Consider the following 22885-nt stretch of genomic DNA (forward strand, 5'->3'; position numbering starts at 1 on the left):
GTACCAATTAAAAGAGGAAGTAATCCGGCCGGTGGTTTTTCCCCGGGTACTCCAGCTTTCCTTCACCTCCAAATCATGGCATGTCCTTAAATGACCCTGACTGTTAATATGTTAATATGATAATAAGTTAAACAAATTAAACCAAACAAACTTTGGTACTCTATATATAACATTTACCAGATAGCATAGATCAAATCACATTAAACTGGAAGACAGCCATATTAAACCCCTTTGTTGAAGTACGACCAGGAAGTTATTTAGGAAAACATACATTTACGGATTAAGACAGGGATAAGATTACATAGCTGTTTTAATACATGTATGTAATTCACATATCATAGCCGTTTAATACATCTATGTAATTCACATATCATAGCTGTTTAATACATGTATGTAATTCACATATCATAGCTGTTTAATACATGTATGTAATTCTCATATCATAGCTGTTTAATACATGTATGTAATTCTAATATCATAGCTGTTTTAATACATGTAGGTAACACTCATACTATAGCTGTTTTAATAAATGTATGTAATTCACATATCATAGCTGTTTAATAGATGTATGTAATTCTAACATCATAGCTGTTTTAATATATGTATGTAATTTACATATCATAGCTGTTTAATACATGTATGTTATTCTCATATAATAGCTGTTTTAATACATGTATGTAACACTCACATCATAGCTGTTTTAATACATGTATGTAATTCTCACATCATAGCTGTTTTAATACATGTATGTAATTCTCACATCATAGCTGTTTTAATACATGTATGTAATTCTCATATAATAGCTGTTGTAATACATGTATGTAACCCTCACATCATAGCTGTTTTAATACATGTATGTAATTCTCATATCATAGCTGTTTTAATACATGTATGTAACCCTCACATCATAGCTGTTTTAATACATGTATGTAATTCTCATATAATAGCTGTTGTAATACATGTATGTAACCCTCACATCATAGCTGTTTTAATACATGTATGTAATTCTCATATCATAGCTGTTTTAATACATGTATGTAACCCTCACATCATAGCTGTTTTAATACATGTATGTAATTTTCATATAATAGCTGTTTAAATACATGTATAACCCTTATATCATAGCTGTTTTAATACATGTATGTAACCCTCATTTCATTGCTGTTTATAGCTGTTTACTACATGTTGGTAACCAGACATGAACATCACCTATCCAGGTAAGGTATATGTTATTTAAATTCAACAGCGTAAATGCATCTTGACCTGGATACAATGTAAATGATCAAACAAATCATAGGAAAAACACGAGTTTAATAATAGCTAATACATATTAAATTATCAAAGAAAAAATATTCAAATATTAAACAATTTGTTGTAGTGCCGACAATTATTTAATTAATGATATTTAACTTTTTGAAATGTTAAGGCTATCTGCAGATTATTAGATTCTTTATTCACACAGTACAACATAGACAGACAGCCGAGCTAGAGCTAGATACTTCTGATTCTATTTTATAGAGGTTTTACTAGGTACCATCTCTTCCTATTTCTAGTGTCAAATATATCCTAGATAACAATGATATAAAGCATCGATGATTCTAGAGACAGGCACCAGTCCCCTGACTTACGATATAGAATTTACCTGTCAACAGGGTGGTGCGGATTAATGTAGATGTTTACTCTACTGCGGTGTGAATTACACGTTTTTATATATAGATGTTTACTCTACTGTCAAAAGGGCGGCGTGAATTACACGTTTTTATACATAGATAATTACTCGGTTGTCAACAGGGTGGTTCATCATCATTTTAGTAAAATATACCTAACAACGCCTTTGTGATTTTAGCAGTTTAACTGACATGTGTGTATAGACATTCAGTGATCAGCGAAGAACAGAATCTTATTTGCTCGATACTTTTTCATGAACGTGCACTTAGTATTCAAATTACTCACATGCAGGGAAGGGAGCCTGAAGTTGGTTCCGAGTTCCGTTAAAGTAAAACAGCGGAACTACTATGTAGAAGCTTTACGGGTTTTGGTCCGAGTTCCGAGTTCCGTTTACTTAAACGGAACTCGGAACTCGGAACCAACTTCAGGCTCCCAGTAAGGAAATGGGAGATAACCACATCATAACCAACCGTGGAAGTATAACTTGGTATGTAATATCATTTATTACATTAAAGACGACTTTAGAAGTATAACTGGGTATATAATATGATTTATTACATTAAATACAACTTTGGAAGTATAACTGTTACTTTAACTGTGGTTGTAGAGTTTATCTTGTTTATCTTACAGTCATCCACCTTGTATGTAATTCCCACATCAAAGCTGTTTTAATACATGTATGTAACCCTCACATCATAGCTGTTTAAATACATGTATATAATCCCCCCATCATAGCTATTTAAATACATGTATGTAATTCCCACATCATAGCTGTTTTAATACATGTATGTAACCCTCACATCATAGCTGTTTTAATACATGTATGTAATTCTCACATCATAGCTGATTTAATACATGTATGTAATTCGCACATCATAGCTGTTTAATACATGTATGTAACCCCCACATCATAGCTGTTTTAATACATGTATGTAACCCTCACATCATAGCTGTTTTAATACATGTATGTAACCCTCACATCATAGCTGTTTAATACATGTATGTAACCCCCACATCATAGCTATTTTAATACATGTATGTAATTCATATATAATAGCTGTTTTAATACATGTATGTAACCCTCACATCATAGCTGTTTAATACATGTTAGTAACCAAACAAATGTATCGCGACCCCGATACAGTGTAAATGATCAAACAAATCACAGGAAAAACACATATTAAACTATCAAAGAAAAAATATTCAAATATTAAACAATTTGTTGTAGTGCCGACAATTATTTAATTAATGATATTTAACTTTTTGAAATGTTAGTGCTATCTGCAGATTATCATATTCTTTATTCACACAGTACAACATAGACAGGCAGCCGAGCTAGAGCTAGATACTACTGATTCTATTTTGTAGAGGTTTTACTAGGTACCATCTCTTCCTATTTCTAATGTCAAATATATCCTAGATAACAATGATATAAAGCATCGATGATTCTAGAGACAGGCACCAGTCCCCTGACTTACGATATAGAATTTACCTGTCAACAGGGTGGTGCGGATTAATATAGATGTTTACTCTACTGTCAAAAGGGCGGCGTGAATTACACGTTTTTATACATAGATAATTACTCGGTTGTCAACAGGGTGGTTAATCATCATTTTAGTAAAATATACCTAATAACGCCTTTATGATTTTAGCAGTTTAACTGACATTCAGTGATCAGCGAAGAACAGAATCTTATTTGCTCGATACTTTTTCATGAACGTGCACTTAGTATTCAAATTACTCACATGCAGGGAAGGAAGCCTGAAGTTGGTTCCGAGTTCCGTTAAAGTAAAACAGCGGAACTACTTTGTAGAAGCTTTATGGGTTTTGGTCCGAGTTCCGAGTTCCGTTTACTTAAACGGAACTCGGAACTCGGAACCAACTTCAGGCTCCCAGTAACGAAATGGGAGATAACCACATCATAACCAACCGTGGAAGTATAACCGGGTATATAATATGATTTATTACATTAAACACGACTTTAGAAGTATAACTGGGTAAATAATATGATTTATTACATTAAATACAACTTTGGAAGTATAGCTGTTACTGTAACTGTGGTTTGAGAGTTTATCTTGTTAATCTTACAGTCATCCACCTTGTCTGCTGTCGACCTTGTACTAAATCAGATGATCAGAGGACAGCAGATTGTACATATCGGAATTCAACCAAGATACCAAATCTATCGAACCTGACAGAGTATCTGAACCTCACGGGTAACAACTTCACATTTCAGGATCACAATAAAATCGTCTTTTCACCATCTTCCTATGTTGAAAACATCGAATCTAAGCAGGTGTCGTGTCAATCAAATTGAAGGACAAGTGTTTGAAAAAATATATTTTAACTACAGTACAACCACGGCTGAAAATCTCTACTTTCGAAACAACAACAGATAGTTCATAATATGATACATTGTGCCTATAATTACATATTTTACACAGTAACTCATATGACAAAGCAAGGAAATTTTATAACTCGTGCCCTGGCAGCCTCGAACTCTATCAGATGATATAAATAATTGAATCACAATGTATATAGACACATGAGTGTGAATTGTACATTATAGATATTCATCACAATACTAAGATCGGTAATTCTAGTCTTTATCTTCAGATCAAAAACACAAAGTGCATATGATGCATTGTACTTATGATAAGATATGAAACAAAATAACATAAATGACAAAAGAAGACAGTTTGATGACTCATACATGCTCCCATTCTTTAACTCCCTGTGCACCAACACAGAATTTGAATCTTTCAACACTTGTTCACGTGAAATATAAATTATATTTGAATTAAAATTATGTAGTTAATCCCACGTTGAGAGACCGATTTGCTGTATAATTAGTTATTTCCTTTAAAATAGTATCACTTAACAACCTGTTTTGAAGAAGCTTTAATCACAATATACTCGTTATCGTTAAAAAACAACACAGAAAAAACAAAAACGCCACTTTCGATATTTTGTTTTGTTTTTGTTTTGTTTTTTCAAGTGTATCACCCAAAATTGTATCCATTGCACTAGCAGGGGCTGGTATTCAAAGTGGTGTCTGTGTTAGGAACACCTGCATTATTACTGTAATACAACATGTATTTGAATGAAATTATAGTCCGATGGAGACAGTACAAATATGGTTATACATGTGTGAAAAACGAGAAACACATTCCTGCCGAGTGTCCCAACAGGACTTGGAGCCGGGTCTGCGGTGTGGTAATACCCGGCATGATCCCCTGAGGCGAACAAAGCAACCTCCGCCAGTCTAGTGAGAGATACCGTAAACACTATGTTCCGGCTACCCCACTTCTTCTACACCTTTATCAAATTATGCAAAGTAAGTCAAATGATAATTCCATCTTAAACTGTAATATTTAGCGCGGTCGATTGCTGAAACTGTAATATTTGGCGAATTCGATTGCTCATGCTTAGCAGATATCGAAAATATCCAATGGTAAAAAAAAAGAACAACACCACCTAGTGTAAACAAAGAAGGTGTGCATTTAATTTGCATCAAACTATAAATGCGCATCAGACTATTAAGTGTCATACAAAAGATACAGTTTTCAGATCAGAAAAATGTACTTATCCCTCTGAAGGTTAATTTAATGATGATGTATTAATACTAAATTTCTCGTATTATTAATTTTAACAACAGAAAGTGCTGGATAAACCATTTATTACCAATAATACATGTAAAAATATTATGCATAAAATGTTTTTTACAGTAAAAGAATCCTAAATTTCTTCAAGGATATTGAAAAGATGTAAACATCAAATGACAGATCATTTAATCTAAAAAAGAAGGAAAAACCTAGAAGTTGTATCGGGTTGTAGGTAATATACAGAGAGATAAAATCCAGGAAGCCCTTTCCCTGTGTAACATAACAGTATAATCTGCCTACAGTATCCAGTATACGAAATATAGTCATACATATTAATTTAATGTAAGAGTGTTTGGCGTATCTCATACCAGAAACCTTCTTCGTCGTTTTCCTCCTCTGGGTAGGTGATGGATGTACAGTGTTTGTATGCGTTTGTAATGAATTCGGGAGCACATCGGGGGTCTATATCTTTAAATATCATTACCAGACAGCCATTATTCCTCCTTTCCATACGTTCCCTGAGGCAAATATCCAACACAAATTCACACCATTTAGTGTCAATAAAATCTTTAGTCAGTACCAGCATGAATTTCTCACTGTCTGGAAGAAACTCGGTAAGCCTTTTAATTTCGTTCTCACCAGCTATGATGTCTCTTTCCTGGACGCAACACCGAATGCCGTCTTCTTTTTCAAGCTGTTCAAGTTTTGGTAGAAAGGAATTATGACTCCAGCAATCCTCCTCGGAATATGTTATAAAGGATTTATAGGTGTAATGTCTGATATCAGTAACAACTGCTGGTTTACTGTTTAACTTCCTCCAAAAGAAATACTGAATTTTCCATCTAAATTTGAAAACAAATGACGATGCCACAAGTAACAGCAGCAAAATACTTATCCCAGAAATTGCGAACACGATCCAGAAAGACTCTTTATTACAGTTGCCTAAATACAACGGATAGTTTTGGTTGACGTGACAAAGCATAACAGTCGAACCATTCGGTAGGGTACACGTGTAGTTGTTGTGGTAATCCAGCATCACATTAGTGTCACAAATCCAGAAAACGAAATCCAGTGTGTCACAAGTGCACGCAAATGGATTTCCAATCACTGAAATCCTGATGTTCCGTTCGGGCCGAGAATTCATCCTATCCAACCATGTCCGTGCCTTCTCCCTAAGGTATGTTAGCTGGTTGTGCCTAAGGTCTATGTCAGTGAGGTTTTTTAACCTGTATAACCCCTCGGGAAAATCACTGAAAAAGTTCCACGATAAGATGATATTGTTCACCCCCTCCAGGCCCTGAACACTTTCCTCGTCCAATGTAGATAAATGGTTCAATGACATATCGACTTCGTCTACGTGTTTGATGTCTTTGAAGACGTAATTCTTGTTGCTGAATGCACGGTCTAAGTTTGCATTCTGAATAACTAGTCGATGAACCCATTTCAGATTTCCTAGAAGCATTCGTCCAGTTGTTCCGAAATCCATACCGGAAACGTTCATATACTCAACACGGACTTCTTTAATGCGAAAATTCTCACTTAAAATCGTTGTTTCTGATATATCTAGCAATCTTAAAACAGGACAAGTAGACAAATCTATATCACAATCAAGACCAAAAGGGAAAAGTAGATGGGTCAGTCGTACATACCGCATATGTCGTCCAACTTTGAAAGGCATCACGCACCGAAATGACGACTGCTTTTTCTTAGTTTGGAGGCTGTTCCTGCCTGTATTTTGATTCATTGAAAACTTAATAGCTACGTATGAAAAATCTAGCTCTTCTAGGTTTATGCTCTTTGCAAAAAACTGTAAGACGCTTAGTGCAAAGCGAGGGAAGGTGAACATAAAGTTGTTCTCTGATATAGTTAAACGTCTCAAGCAACTAAAATCGTCAAATAATAATAACGTTCCGACTTCTATTTCAACGATCCCGTTATTGCCTACATTAATATCCTCCACACATAACTGTCTGTAATATCTGGTCATCTCTGTCGTCACCTTTACTGCATAATCGACGTCATACATCCATAATAATAGAAAGGGGTTGACATTATACAGATTCAAGACTTTCATTTTTCTGACAGGATTAGTGTTGTTTGTGTTTACTGTGAGGCCATACAGGATGTCCATGGCAACCGGCAACGTTATATAGGAATCGGAAAGGTCAAGGTATTGGAGAGAAGAGAAATACTGTAAGAAAGCTTTTTCCATTTTCACAAAGTGTCTGACATTCACCTGACAATTCGACATATCTAAATATGTCAGCGACTCGAGGTTCCGGAAATGTTTAAATGTATCATTAGAAAGGTGCATCAATACACAGTCTTTGAAAACAAGTTTGTTTAGATTTGTCATATTACTGAAGCCCGTTCCAAATATAGGATTCGGTAAAAGGTCGACATGAAGCTCACGAACAGATGACAATGACGCGAACACAGCGTCTGGGTACACAGATTCTTCGTATAAAGGCAACTTAGTATTGAAGGATATATCCACATATTCCAACATTGAATTACGAGTAAATCTCATCTCACCGAACTCTTTCTGCAAAATGTTTATTCTGTTGTGCCCAATCGACAGATTGTGAAGTGACGAAAGTCCAGAAAATGTGTCTTTAGCGATGGATTTAATCTTATTCCAGTTCAAATTCAAGAATTTCAGATTTTTCAGATTTAGAAATGATGCTTCGTCCAGATGTGATATATCATTTCCTGATAAATCTAAGTTTTCGGTGAAATTAGATAGCACTGGAATGTGATGGTAACCACGGTTCGAACAATCCGCTGTTTTCTGGTCAAATGAAACCTCACAAGTGTTACAAGAGGAAAGGGAGATAATCAATAGGACACTGAACAAAGCGAGCTGGTGATGCCGGGTATCCATCTGTAACAAACAAAATCAGATATTATGTATACTGTTACTCAAATTTCCTGAGGATAAAGTGGAAGATATTATTAAAGATGATTGATGAATACCGTTATTTAATGTTTTTATCCATGATATTCAATATAAACCTAGCGAACGTTTTACGTCATAGTCGAAAAAAGGGGTTAAACTATAGAAAGACTGATGTAGTAATGCCTTGGTATTTTCTCTTCCGATATTCTACGAAAATCACCGATTTATTTACCTAAGTAAAGAATATTAGTTTAAAGAAAGAACGTTGATAAAACATCTAGGGAAGACGATGGCGGGGTTTGTTACTCAGATCAGACGTGATTTACTTGATTGATAAACAATGTGAATAGAAACATTTCCGACAAATTAAGCAATTTAACAAAATCCATACATTATTGTATACAGTCATACAGCAAACTTTATCATCATGAAATAAACCTCAGTATTGGTAACAGATCATTTACCTGCACGCCAGATACAGAGACTCAAAAAACGTGTAGTCCCAGCAATGTCTCAGCTCCAATATGGCCTGTGAGTTACATAATTATACTAACACGTCAGTGTGTTTGGCCACCGCTCAAACTATTTACGAATAACAATGGGTTTCGCCGAAATCCTGGCATGGGTTTTATCAGAGGGGAGCTCCCACTGGAATAAACAACAAACGAAACATGTATTAGAAACTTCACATTGTGATATGGGGATTTTTTTTAATCTTTTAAATTTCATTGCTTATATTTGGCAGAGAAGACATGTAGTGACGAAAACGGAAAGGTAATTTTATATTACCAAACGAAAATACATATCGTCAGCCGTCAGGGAACGTCTATTGTAAAGATGGGATTTACATTTATAAGCGAGCTATAACAATGTAGACCAAGGCTACAGCGGGACAATTGCGATATTTTATAAATAGATTGATTCACTGATGGAATTACACAATTATACTAACAGAAATATAATAATATGTCCGCACGATAGCCTAGCATTGAATTAATAACAACGGGAGCGCTGTAGCGTCAATAACTTAAGGCTCGTAACGTATACATGCATGTCGTTTATAAAATACTTATTGGTTTAGTTAGGTTCATCATTGTTTAACGTCATTTAAAGACGGTCTCCGGTGCATGCGAAATTCACGATAAAAAAAAAATACAAATAAAATGTAGAATAACATGAAAATTGTTTAATATAGAAAAAAAATGTTTGCTTGATTGATTAAATGATTGATTGGTGGTGCTTAACATCTTTGTTACGAATATAACCGAGCCGAGAAGACGAGCACATGACCTGTTCCAAATGTTATTTATTTTCTAAATAAAATCGTATTTCTAACCCAGAATTAATCGCGACCTAAACCCAGTAGTATTAATGGATTTACATAGATATCATTTAAAATAGAAAAATAACAGGGAAAATAAGACCAAGTGTTCTGTAAGGGTTAACGTCTTCTGTTTTAAATTATAGGTCAATAAGGCAGGTTCTGTAACTTTTTCATATTAAAACTCGAGAGTGGAAACAGCGGCACCGCCAGGAGTAGCACACAACACAGTTCTAAAATATTTGAAACTTAAGGGCTGTCGTAGACAGTGTTACTCTATTACTCAAATACAGTCTGATGTGAAAACCAAATTAAAGCCGAAAAATCCTTTGGAAAACCCAGTTTAGGTTTAGGGGTTACCCTTTATTAACATACTCAACAAAGCTTTTTCATATGAATCCAGGAAATTAGACACTGTCTGTCACTCTCAAGTAATATGTATTATGCACCTGCTGTTTATTCATGTTGATAAACAACAGGAAACTAAATCGATATCTATGACAATGTAACAATTAAATCACTGAATCGTATACATTTGTTTCAATATTTACAAAGATTGGAAATTATGATAAAACAATAGAGTTGCTATTTTAGAAATTCCATTTTATCATCAGACGAATCAGTAGGCAGCATTAAATTTCGATGCGGTTCATTATTAAATACCTTTAAAACCTTTCTTGATTGAAAGGCGCCTGTAAGCTAGGCATGGCTACCCGTAAAGTATGAGGATACTTGAATACTCCTACGAAAATGGTTCCTGAAGACTGTATTGAGATTCGGAATCTTGGAAAGTAGTCCAGAAACGTCGACATACGAGATTCTCACCACTATAAGTGTAAAGTCATTGTCGTTAATGGTAAGAAAGGTGCATTCAGTGGATTGTTGTTTGTAAGGATCCAGTATATATATTATACCATACCATAGTCATTTTAATCAATACGAATCGCATTCCTTTTCATGTATTTTTCAAACACGAAATATAATGATGACGTCGTCTTCACATGTTGGGGCGGAGTGTTGGGCGGAGTGATACTGTTGGGTGTTTGGTGGGGTCGTATTGTTGAGTGTTTGGCGGGATGATACTGTGGGGAGTTGGGCGGGGTGATACTGTTGGGTGTTGGGCGGGGTGATATTGTAGGGAGTTGGGCGGGATGATACTGTTGGGTGTTGGGCGGGATTATACTGTTTTGTGTTGGGTGGGGTGATATTGTGGAGTGTTGGACGGGGTGATTTGTCCGGTGATGGGCGGGGTGGTACTGTAAAATGTTGGGCGGGGTGATACTGTTGGGTGTTCGACGGAGTAATACTGTTGGGTGTTTGGTTTGGCGGAGTGATACTATTGGGTGTTGGGCGGAGTGATACCGAGGGTTGTTCGGCGGGTTGATGCTGTAGCGTGTTTGCGGGGTGATACTGTTCGATGTTTGACGGGGTGATACTGTTGGGTGTTTGACGGGGTGATACTGTAGCGTGTTTGACGGGGTGATACTGTAGCGTGTTTGACGGGGTGATGCTGTTGGGTGTTTGACGGGGTGATACTGTTGGGTGTTTGACGGGGTGATACTGTTGGGTGTTGGGCGGGGTGATACTGTTGGGTGTTTGACGGGGTGATACTGTTGGGTGTTTGACGGGGTGATACTGTTGGGAGTTGGGCGGAGTAATACTGTTTGGTGTTCGACGGAGTGATACTATTGGGTGTTTGACGGGGTGATACTGTTGGGAGTTGGGCGGAGTAATACTGTTTGGTGTTCGACGGAGTGATACTGTTGGGTGTTTGACGGGGTGATACTGTTGGGTGTTGGGCGGGGTGATACTGTTTGGTGTTTGACGGGGTGATACTGTTGGGTGTTTGACGGGGTGATACTGTTGGGTGTTTGACGGGGTAATACTATAGCGTGTTTGCGGGGGTGATACTGTAGCGTGTTTGCGGGGTGATACTGTTGGGTGTTTGACGGGGTGATACTATTGGGTGTTTGACGGGATGATACTATCGGGTGTTTGACGGGGTGATACTGTTGGGTGTTGGGCGGGTTGATGCTGTAGCGTGTTTGCGGGATGATACTGTTGGGTGCTTGACGGGGTGATACTGTTGGTTGTTGGGGGGGGGGGGGTGATACTGTTTGGTGTTGGGCGGGATGATACTGTTGGGTGTTGGGCGGGGTGATACTGTTGGGTGTTTGACGGGGTGATACTGTTGGGAGTTGGGCGGTGTAATACTGTTTGGTGTTCGACGGAGTGATACTGTTGGGTGTTTGACGGGATGATACTGTTGGGTGTTTGACGGGGTGATACTGTTAGGTGTTTGACGGGGTGATACTGTTGGAAGTTGGGCGGAGTAATACTGTTTGGTGTTCGACGGAGTGATACTGTTGGGTGTTTGACGGGGTGATACTGTTGGGTGTTGGGCGGGGTGATACTGTTGGGTGTTTGACGGGGTGATACTATTGGGTGTTTGACGGGGTGATACTGTTGTGTGTTTGACGGGGTGATACTGTTTGGTGTTTGACGGGGTGATACTGTTGGGTGTTTGACGGGGTGATACTGTTGGGTGTTGGGGGGTGGGGGGTGATACTGTTGGGTGTTGGGCGGGGTGATACTGTTGGGTGTTGGGCGGGGTGATACTGTTGGGTGTTTGACGGGGTGATACTGTTGGGTGTTTGACGGGGTGAAACTGTTGGGAGTTGGGCGGAGTAATACTGTTTGGTGTTCGACGGAGTGATACTGTTGGGTGTTTGACGGGGTGATACTGTTGGGTGTTGGGCGGGGTGATACTGTTGGGTGTTTGACGCGGTGATACTGTTGGGTGTTTGACGGGGTGATACCGTTGGGAGTTGGGCGGAGTAATACTGTTTGGTGTTCGACGGAGTGATAATGTGGGGTGTTTGGCAGGGTGATACTATTTGGTGTTGGGCGGAGTGATACCGGGGAGTGTTCGGCGGGTTGATGCTGTAGCGTGTTTGACGGGGTGATACTGTTGGGTGTTTGACGGGGTGATACTGTTGGGTGTTTGACAGGGTGATACTGTGTAATTGGACGTTTTAACGCACACAATACATTTGTGTATGCATTTGAGCCTATGTTAATAAGCATTGTTAGCAGAATAATAAGTCAGTTGTATAACTATCTTGCATTGTGTCTATATTTGTATCCATAATGTATGCAGATAATATCTGCATTAAATAGATATTGATCGTAGAATAACAAACACTATTCACATATATTAGGATTTTTTTTTAAATATATGTTATTGCTTCTTTTAAACAAGCAAGATAATTGTGAACAAGTTATGGCAACTGATAAATTATTAAAATATATCATTTATCTGTCTGGTGTATGCTAGCTAAACACTCAAACTACTTTCTCAGTTCAAATTGTCCATATAAATGCTCATACCATAATAATCGTTCGCTAAGGTACACTCGTGCTCCTTCTAGGTATCGTTTCATTGTGCCTGGCAAAAATTCATTTTCATTTGATTTTCTAATCTTTTTAACACATTTAACAGAGAAACATAAATATGGATTTGATCGTGGAACAACAAACAATATTTAAGGTATTAATGATGGAGTTTTTATCAAAAAGGAGAAATATAGATTAAAAAACAAAACAAAAAACAAAACGAAAAACAATTGCAAAGAATAAATTACATGTGGCATAACATTATAGTGTTGTATTTGTAAAACATTGTTACTTTTATAACTGCACACTGTATTGTTACAGGGAATTACTAACATTCGTATACATACATACTTCTTTTACATCTTATATACCGTATCGATCCGTGTTACTTAAGCATTGAACGGCTTTCAGTTGGCATTCATATTGACTATGAATGCCAACTGAAAGCCGTTCAATGCTTATATTTACCATTCTGCGATTTTTTATTTGTCGTGCGATTTTTGTTTTTGAAATTTTCAAATTCAAATTTCAGTTGGCAGTTCATAAGATGGTGAACTCGCAACTGAATTGGTAGGGTTATATAGTGGCAGTGCCATACAATGGTAAATATTTTATAATGACCTCCTATCAAGTGTAGAGGGACTAGGTATATCCTGTGTTAGATAGTATACGTATAACATAAGAATGACTGTTGTGGATCGTTAGCATACATTTCACTATATGAAATTAACATGTACAAATAGCATTAATGTAGATGTAAATAGGGATACTGAACAAAAGAGCACTTCCACTGATGTAGGTGATCTGTTGGTTAATGGTAAGATTTTGTAAAATAGCTGCAGCCAGGTACAGGGACATATTTAGATTAATCGCTGATCTACATGTTCTCTAGAAACGTAAGACGAAATTATAAATGAAAAAAAATCAAACATTTAACTAGTGAGAAAACATACACCGGTTTGAAATTTCGTTAGTCCCAAAGTACAACACTGAGACACAGTTGAGTTCAGGAGTAATGATACTCCTGATTCTATTATTGTATATGTATATTGTTCACTAAATAACAAACATATTGATTATTCACCTGATTATCTCTTCCTAGATATATCAGATATATCCTGTATAACAGTTATATAAATTATCTATGATTTTCAATGACACAATGACCTGTCTACTGTCTTACAATAAGATTTTAAGTGTTAAGAGGGGGATACTTATTATTTTTTCTACTGCCAACAGAATGGAGTGGATGACACGTATCTGTATATATAGAGAATGCATGGCCAGTGTCTTAAAATACAAGCTGTATTTTGGCGAGGGTTAAGAAAGACAAAAGTGGCGAGCCTTGGCGAGCCCTTTTTGTCTTTCTATCCCGAGCCAAAAATATAGCTTATATTTTAAGACACTGACCATGTATTCTATTCATCCTGCAACAGTCATAAAAATAATCATCAAAAATAATTATTTTGAAGTAAAACGGTGTCAAAAATGACAGAAATATGTTCGCCTTTTAAACGTAGTTTCACTTTGAAGAAGGTCAGTCGAACTGACGCACGTGCTAAGATTCCAAAATACAGCTGTTTTCCGTCACTGCCGTATACAGCAAAACTATATATGGTGGGTGTATTCCGACAATGCGGTGGCAGTTGCAGGATAAAGATATTTACTCGACAGTCACCAGGGTGGAGGTGATTGCACTTTTCTATATATAAATACTTACCGGACAGTCAAAAGGGTGAAATAAATTATAGGTTTCTATATATATTTATATATATATATATATATTATCGACTGTAAACAGGGTGGTAAATCATATTTTAAGTCAAACGTACCAACTAGAGTCTATGTGATGTAAAGTACTTTAACCGAAACATGTGTATAGACATTGCAGTGATGATTTTTTTATCGAAACGTTGCCATGACTATGCAATCACTCCTTAAAGTATTCACAACCATAGAAAAGGGAGATAACCATTAAAACAGCAGTCATAGATACGTTATGATCTCTAAAATATGGAACTTCCTTAGATGGGAAATTATATGGGTTAAATAAAAGTTGTAACTTGAACTCGAGCAAAAATGAAATAACCTTTTTTTCAGATATGCATTTTGTCGCTAGAGTTATTTCCCTTTGGACAATATCATATATTTGAAGTACCCAGGCTTTTCGGTTCATGTACATTTCAATCCCTGATTTATACTTTAAAATGAACATGTTTTTTTATACCACGTCCATCCACAACGGTTGAATATATTGTAGGTCTTACTATATATAGGGCATTATTAACCGATTCTCGTGGAATCTAGGAAGCACGCTGTGACCTCTATGAACAGTTGGTACCCTAAGTACTATTTAACAGATAACCTCGAGTAAATCACATTCGGTAGGAAGTAAGTCATATTCATCCGCTTTGTTGAATTTTAAACTCAGAGTGGGAAGCTCTTTTGAAAAACTAACATTAACAGATTTAGACATGGAAACGATTTCGATTTACTAAAGTAGGATTCTTTTTTAATGCAACACCAGTCACATTCAGCGCAGGAAGTTGAAACAAAATGATACGGTGTATTTAAAACCAGGGAAGATGTCTTTCATATATTTCCTCATCGTAACATACAGAAAAGTCGTAATCTTCCTGTCCGACTCAAATATGATCAAGTATGTCTACTTCATTGCGACTATGCACGGCTATAACGTTGTCGTATTCTTCCTGTCCGACTCAAATATGATCAAGTATGCCTATAGCATTTCAATGTGATACGGTGGTAACTCTGTTAAAACCTTCATGTCCGACTCATATATGATAAAGTATGTCTACCTCAATGTAATACGGCGATCATCCTATCGTAACCTTCCCCTCTGACACATATCTGATCAAGTATGTCTACTTTATTGTGACTATGTACGGCTATAACGCTGTCGTAACCTTCCTGTCCGAGTCAAATATGATCAAGTATGAAGACTTTGTGTCAGGCAGTGCAGACACAACCCGGGATCTGTGGACAATGTTTGTTTGTTTGTGTGGTTGTTAATTGTTTTTTTTTTTTTTTTTTTTTTCTTCTCAAAGATTACTCGGGAAGGTTATCTCGAAAATGTATGACCAAAATTGGACGAACCAGGTTCTCTAATTGGGATAACGTCAATGTCATGTAGTTTTATAAGGTCAAATGAGATCAGGAACACAATCCATTATCAGTCAATTCATGTAATACTGTTACATATAGCCGGGTGATCAGGACAGAGAGCATGGTATAATAGTAGATAATATTTATACCTGGATGTTCTTTTAAATTATAAAAAAAACTTCCATTTATACCTTAATCAATTAACCAAAAGAAATAGAATAGAAAGAAAAATGGCATTTCATCAGGGCAACAACCTCCTGAAAATAGTTGAAACCCCTTATCAAGAAGACAACGCTACATGGTCACAATAAATGAGATGATGTCATCATACCTATACTTAAGACTAGGATTAAGTTTACTACATCGTACACACACTGTCTAGGTTACTCTTGGAGGCTGTACCAGGGTGGATTACTACCTCTTTTAATTGATACATACTGAGACCCCATTATATCTCTGGTGTCATCCTTTATGCCCACCCCGATAGCTAATAACCACTTATATTATCAGCAATTGCGTCGTCTTAGGGTGGCCGAGTCGTGTACTTCCTTCCACGAGTAACATGGTTGTTGTTATCGAAGCATATTCATATATAAACAGTGATCATCTACAATTAAATCAGTTGTGACGTAGATAACTGTTACTTACATTACCTGAAGTTCAGTATCCTCGTTTATACCTGCAATAATGTTATTTGTACATGTTTACGTCATATCGTGAAATGTATCTCAATGATCACTGTGAAAAAGAAACAGTTTGTGTACTAAAATCGTTCGAGTGAATGCTACAAGAACATTTTGGAGCATGGCTTCATCTGGATGAAAAAGTGTTGGAGAGGAGTGTTTCAAAAAGAAATTAACAACACTAACACACAACAAGTATTGCCTTTTTTACTTCGAATTTACATTAAAATTTGAAACATACTTTGCTTTTATTAACAAAATGGGTGGGGATAATAAAACAGGAGCTTATCCTGGAATGATGCACAGTAATTGTAAGGATGTGAGGGTTAATGTGTTATTTCCCTCACACCCTTACAATAACTGTATATCATTACAGGATCAACTCCTGTTTGATGTACATATTGTTTGTTATTCCAGGATCAACTCCTGTTTTATGTAAATATTGTTTGTTATTCCAGGATCAACTCCTGTTTTATGTAAATATTGTTTGTTATTCCAGGATCAACTCCTGTTTTATGTAAATATTGTTTGTTATTCCAGGATCAACTCCTGTCTTATGTAAATGTTGTTTGTTATTAAAGATCAACTCATGTTTTATGTAAATATTGTTTGTTATTCCAGGATCAACTCATGTTTTATGTAAATATTGTTTGTTATCGAAGAGAAGACAAATAAAACCATAATAAAGTCCAAATTATTTTATTAATTATTATTCTTTGGCGTAATTGGTCACGGCTGTTTACTTATAAAGTCGGGCTGCCGACAAGTATATGGTCAGCCCTCAAGCAGTTCAAGGACACAGGTTCAAGTTCACAAGTTCAAAGGTTCAAGTTCAAAGGTTCAAGTTCACAAGTTCAAGTTCACAAGTTCAAGGTCACAAGTTCAAGTTCACTGGTTCAAGTTCACAAGTTCAAAGGTTCAAGTTCACAAGTTCAAAGGTTCAAGTTCACAAGTTGAAGTTCACAAGAGGGTACAAGATAATCTGACCCTGGGTACTCTGAGAGAGTGTCAACGGTCAAAGTTCATTAATTTCTATCAAAATATTTGTCCCTGGGAACAGCGGACAAATAACCTAAACCTATTGTAGTAGTAGTGCGATGCGCTAACGCCAATTGGACAAGATATGCTAAGGTACTAATAATTAGCCATATCTTGACCACCGCCACACCATAGTGGGGAGGGAGCCGCACAACTACCACGAGCCGTGACCCTAGTATCTATATCCTAGACCTACCTAGCTAACTTTTAGGGAAATACAGGACCCCCCTCCCCCCGGGAAAAGTACTCTATACCCCCTTGCAGGTTGTTTAGGAATATGTTGTTCCCCAATTCCGACAAATGTACCTTATCTGGACAGAAGAAAGCCTCAGATGCTTTTATATCTGGATATTTCAAGTAACACCCCCCAAGATTTAGTACTTCTTTTGCAACGGCACTGTTTAATCTTAGCCTACAAGCCTCCATAGCCTGGAAATTTTCTGAATATCTATATGCAAGACGGGGAAGAATTTGGGAGAAAATGATTTTAGCGCCTGGAAAAAATGAAAACAGAAACCTGACCGTCTTTTTAAAGCTCATACGAAGCTTAGCTATAGGAATCCTCCCCAAGTCATTCCCTCCGCAATGAATCAGTAAAATCCGAGGATTTCCGGCCATCGATCTCAGATGCATAACTTTTCTTTTTATCTGTTCAATACCAAGGCCACTATATCCTTGCCAAAAAATGCTGATTCCTATTCTCTCCAGGCCAAGGTTTAAACCCCCTGGCCTCATCATGGCTGCCATTGCTGCTCGCTTTATGAGAGATGACCCTAGAAACCACACTTCCAGTCCTGAAATGCCTTCAATACTGTGTTAGAAAACCTAGTATCCTTGGTGACATATTTAATTACAGATATCCGGAAATGTAATTATTGGGGTACGAATATAATGACTATACACATTAGATTTCCATCGCCCTGCCTCCTTTATAGCTTCAGCTGAGTGACCTGCTTTGAAGGCTTCAGATGCAGCACCTATTCGGAATGAATGAGTTTTAAATCCAGCTTTATCTAAACCAACACACCTCAATGATTTTTTGGAGAACTGCCGAAAATTGGTATCTAGTTACCGGGTCCCCCCCAAAGTGACACAGAAGTGGGCCGCCCACCCTTGGTCTTGCTCTCAAAAAGGCCTCCACAGCTTTTACAGGGCATAATCCCTTACCTGTGGCCTTCAGTTGAATTATTGATCCCTTGCCAGCTTGGTCAGATTTAGAGAATCTCAGTGTAACTTGAATATATTGCCCTTGTACAGAGGATACATCCCCAATACCTACCACATGTTCATGATTACCTCCCTTTGTCAAACACAATTCCCCCACTCTAAAAAACCCAAAGAAGGCCATAGTGTATGCTGCTTGAAAAAGTATACTCTCGTACTTATTTAAACATACTGATGGGAGGGTCTGAATGATCTGGGTTAAAATGGTTCCTGTGATAGGGAGCCTAGTATCAGTCCTATGTTTTAATCTTTTCATCCCTTCAAGGACTTTCCCAACTAGAAAATTTTGTGTTATATCACTTTCTCCCAATAACTTGCATTGATAACCAATGCTGGAAACATATAAACGAGCAGTTGTATCTGCTAGCCCCCTGAGTGACAAAGAGGCTATAAAGCCCACTATGTGATCAACTGTTGGAGGCCAAACCCTTGATAATCCATTTGAAAGCCTGAATTTTTCAAATGCTGATAACCCTGTATTGTAAGACTGGTGAGTATTCTTAGATACAGAAGCCCTTAATAATCGGTCTACTTCAGTCTTGATATCAACGACCGGAATTTCCCTGGAATGCGCGCTGGGTGAACTTGTGCTTGGGGGGCCACTGACCGGAACCGGTTCCACTGCATACGAGAAATAGAATCTGCAATAACATTTTCTACCCCAGGTACATGCCTTGCTTTAAATAGGATGTTGTGCTGGAGAAGTTCTATCACAAATGGGCGCATAAGTTCCATCACAATTTTGTCTTTTGAAGACTGAGCATTCAAAACACTGACCAATGCACTGTTATCTATGTGAAAAATGATTTTCCTATTAACTAGTTTATGTCCCCATATGCTCAATGCCAAAACAATTGGTATAAACTCCAAAAATGTTATGTCTCGCATTTTTTCGGTACTAGCCCAATCCCTTGGCCACTGAAAGTATGCCCACTCTCCGTGAAAGTAAGCCCCACATCCCAACTCGGCATTTCCTGCACTGTCTGTAAATAACTGTAATACATCACTATCTGACCAGGCAGAATCGGGGAAAAATAATGTCCCATTGAAGTTCTGAATGAAATGCAGCCAAACTAGGAGATCCTCCCTCATTTCTCCACTGACCCTTATGAAGTGATATGGTTTGCTGACTTTACTTGTTGCATCATATAATCTCCTCAAAAATGGTCTCCCTGATCTCAAAGCCCTACAGAAAAAATTGAGCACTCCCACCAGAGACTCTAGTTCCTTTAAGGTGACCTTCTTTTGGCCCACGAACCTTAACAGCATATCCGTGAGCTCTATTGTTTTTTGTAAAGGGATTCTAATCAGCATTTCTACAGTATCTATCTCTAAACCTAGGAAAATGATGACTGTTGTGGGCCCTACTGTCTTTTCTTCTGCGATAGGAACCCCCAATTCCCTACAACTGTTGTCAAATGTTGACATCAGAATTTGACAATCTTGAGAACCCCTTTTTCCCGCAAATATGAAGTCGTCAAGGTAATGAGAGACGGTATTCACCCCCGTTTTATCACGAACTAGCCATTCAATAAAAGTTGAGAATTTTTCAAAAATATTGCAAGAAATGGAACAGCCCATTGGCAGACATTTATCTATATAGTATTTATCGAGAAATTGAAAGCCTAACAAGTCAAAGTCTCCCGGGTAAATTGGTATTAAACGAAAGGCTGATTTTATGTCGGCTTTTCCTAACAAGGCACCCTGCCCAAGCTTACTAATCATTTCGACTACAGTGTCAAATGACGTATAATTAACCGAGCATAATTCAGGGTTAATAAAATCATTAATACTTTCTGAGGGGGGAAATGACAAGTGAGTGATCATTCGCCAACCCCCATCTGATTTGGAAACCACTCCTATGGGAGAGATGTGAAAATTTGCAATAGGGGGTTTTGAAAATGGGCCCATAATTCTACCCATCTCAATCTCTGATGTTATTTTCTTTTCAACTGCTTCAGGGTGTTGGTTAGCAGAGACCAAATTCTTTGAAATGACAGCTGTTCTAGGACCTGTATAATGTAGTCGAAAACCCTTAGAAAAGCCCTCTACCAATTCCTTAGCAACTAGTTTCTCTGTATACACCTCCAGGTATTTTTTCAGGGGTTCAATTTTAATTGGAGTATGACCTAGGGCCCATATGTCTCGGCCGTCCTGTGTTTGAATGCTGGGTTGGGGTGTTGAACCTTTGGCGGGCTCCTGCTTGACCCCAGGGATTTGAGGGACGAAAATTGTTGTTCATTCCCATTGTCCCTTGTGTCCTACAATTCATTTTAGGATGACTCCCTCCGCACCTGGTACACACATGGGCGTAATTACACGGGTTGCGTGTGCATAGACCTTGAAAGTTATAATCAAAACATTTTTGAACAATACTATATGGTTTGTTGTCCCGGGTAGCTGCTGAGCTGGCCGACATATAAATTAGCCAGAGTTCACTGTCAACCATTGCCCAGGAGCTGCTGGGGTCCTGGCTACGTCTTAGTCTAAATTGCTCATCATAAGACCTCCAACCCAAACCAGTACATCTACTTGCCCCCAACCGTATTGTCTGTACATATTTCAATAATTCCTGAAATCTTTCAGGGTGTGCAGCCGAAAAAATGCTTACCAACATCAAGATAGCATCTGTCCATTCACTGATGTTGCTAACTTTTTTTGAAATTTTTTCTTTGGCAACTAATTGACCTTGCCCATCTAAATACAAGGATTTAGTGGCTGAATCTTGCCGAGCAACCCAAGAGTTCTCTAACAGAATCCCTAGATCAACAAATTCCCCGTTGATGATTTTATTTTTGTTCTTTACCGAAACATTCTCCCCTAATGCACTGTGAATGCTTAGGATAGGGTTACAGGTGGGTATACCTTCAGTGCTCTGTTCATCAGCTGCCATGGATGGCCCTGCAGTCTGCACGTCACCCAGAGTTTCAACTTCCTGTCGGCCTGGAACCACTTCCTGTGTTGTCTGTCTACCACTCGATTCCTGTGTACTACTCCTGGCCCTGGCGTAGGGTCTTGTAGACGGCCTCTTCCCAGCCTTTTTTCCCCTTGGATTTCTCATTCCTGACTCTTTGACATTTGAAATTTAAATAAACACGCTTTAGACATTTAACCTTACCCATATTCCCGAATTGTATCATAAAACGTTCAATTAAACATTGGTTAATCCATAACGCGTCACCACCATTTATTTCTTAAGTAGCTTATTAGTAACTAACCACGTGGTTTACACGAGGCCTTAATGAACATTTTATTTACGTGTACATTTTTTGTATCATGTGTATCAATCATTACGTGTATATTAATTACTTTCAATATAATACATTGTTCACATAAGTCAAACATTCGTTATTAATTGAAGTTCCATCATAAGTCATTGACTCAGTTAACAGCACCGGACAATTGAACTTCCGGCATGGCCCCGTGGGCAGTCATGCTTACAATTTATGTAAATTACATCTGAAGTAATCACGAGTGAATCAATCATCGATTCATCCATTTAAGTATATGTTTTGTCCGATATGATCTTACATTCATACCGACATAATAATTTTTTACCACCACCTTGTTTAACACATATAAATGCAAATTCAGCTTCGAGCAAATAATTCTGTCTTGTTCCCCAATGTGTTTTTCAGAAAGGAAGTTCCAATTCAAAAACGCATGCGCAGTAAGCCTTATTTATAAGGGGAGATCACTCCCGCATAACACTACACAGCGTTGGTCCCGTTCGATAAGGAACATCTATTTCATATTTATAAATAGATGTAATTATTCCAGGATAAACTCATGTCTTATGTAAATGTTGTTTTTTATTACAGGATAAACTCCTGTTTTATGTACATATTGTTTGTTATTCCAGGATCAACTCCTGTCTTATGTAAATGTTGTTTGTTATTAAAGATCAACTCATGTTTTATGTAAA

General features: G+C 37.5%; 2 protein-coding genes across 3 annotated transcripts; both read right to left on the reverse strand.

The window, feature by feature from the left end:
• Positions 1 to 5162: 5162 nt before the first annotated feature.
• On the reverse strand, positions 5163 to 8157 carry LOC117343980 (toll-like receptor 2). Its single transcript, XM_033906573.1, has one exon. It carries the CDS (start codon positions 8155 to 8157, stop codon positions 5611 to 5613), a length of 2547 nt encoding a protein of 848 aa, XP_033762464.1. The 3' UTR covers positions 5163 to 5610.
• A 9224-nt stretch (positions 8158 to 17381) lies between these two features.
• Positions 17382 to 22729, reverse strand: LOC117322521. 2 transcript variants are annotated; one of them, XM_033877485.1, is made up of 2 exons: positions 22525 to 22729; positions 17382 to 22029 (listed from the first exon to the last, which is right to left on the reverse strand). In XM_033877485.1, the coding sequence occupies exon 2, from the start codon at positions 20881 to 20883 to the stop codon at positions 19489 to 19491; it is 1395 nt and encodes a 464-aa protein (XP_033733376.1). In that variant the 5' UTR covers positions 20884 to 22029; positions 22525 to 22729; the 3' UTR covers positions 17382 to 19488. Both variants share the same exon structure in this region, with proteins under 2 accessions (XP_033733376.1, XP_033733377.1).
• Positions 22730 to 22885: the final 156 nt, after the last annotated feature.

Source organism: Pecten maximus, chromosome 2 (genome assembly GCF_902652985.1).
Source record: "Pecten maximus chromosome 2, xPecMax1.1, whole genome shotgun sequence".
NCBI classification, from domain to species: Eukaryota; Metazoa; Mollusca; class Bivalvia; order Pectinida; family Pectinidae; genus Pecten; species Pecten maximus.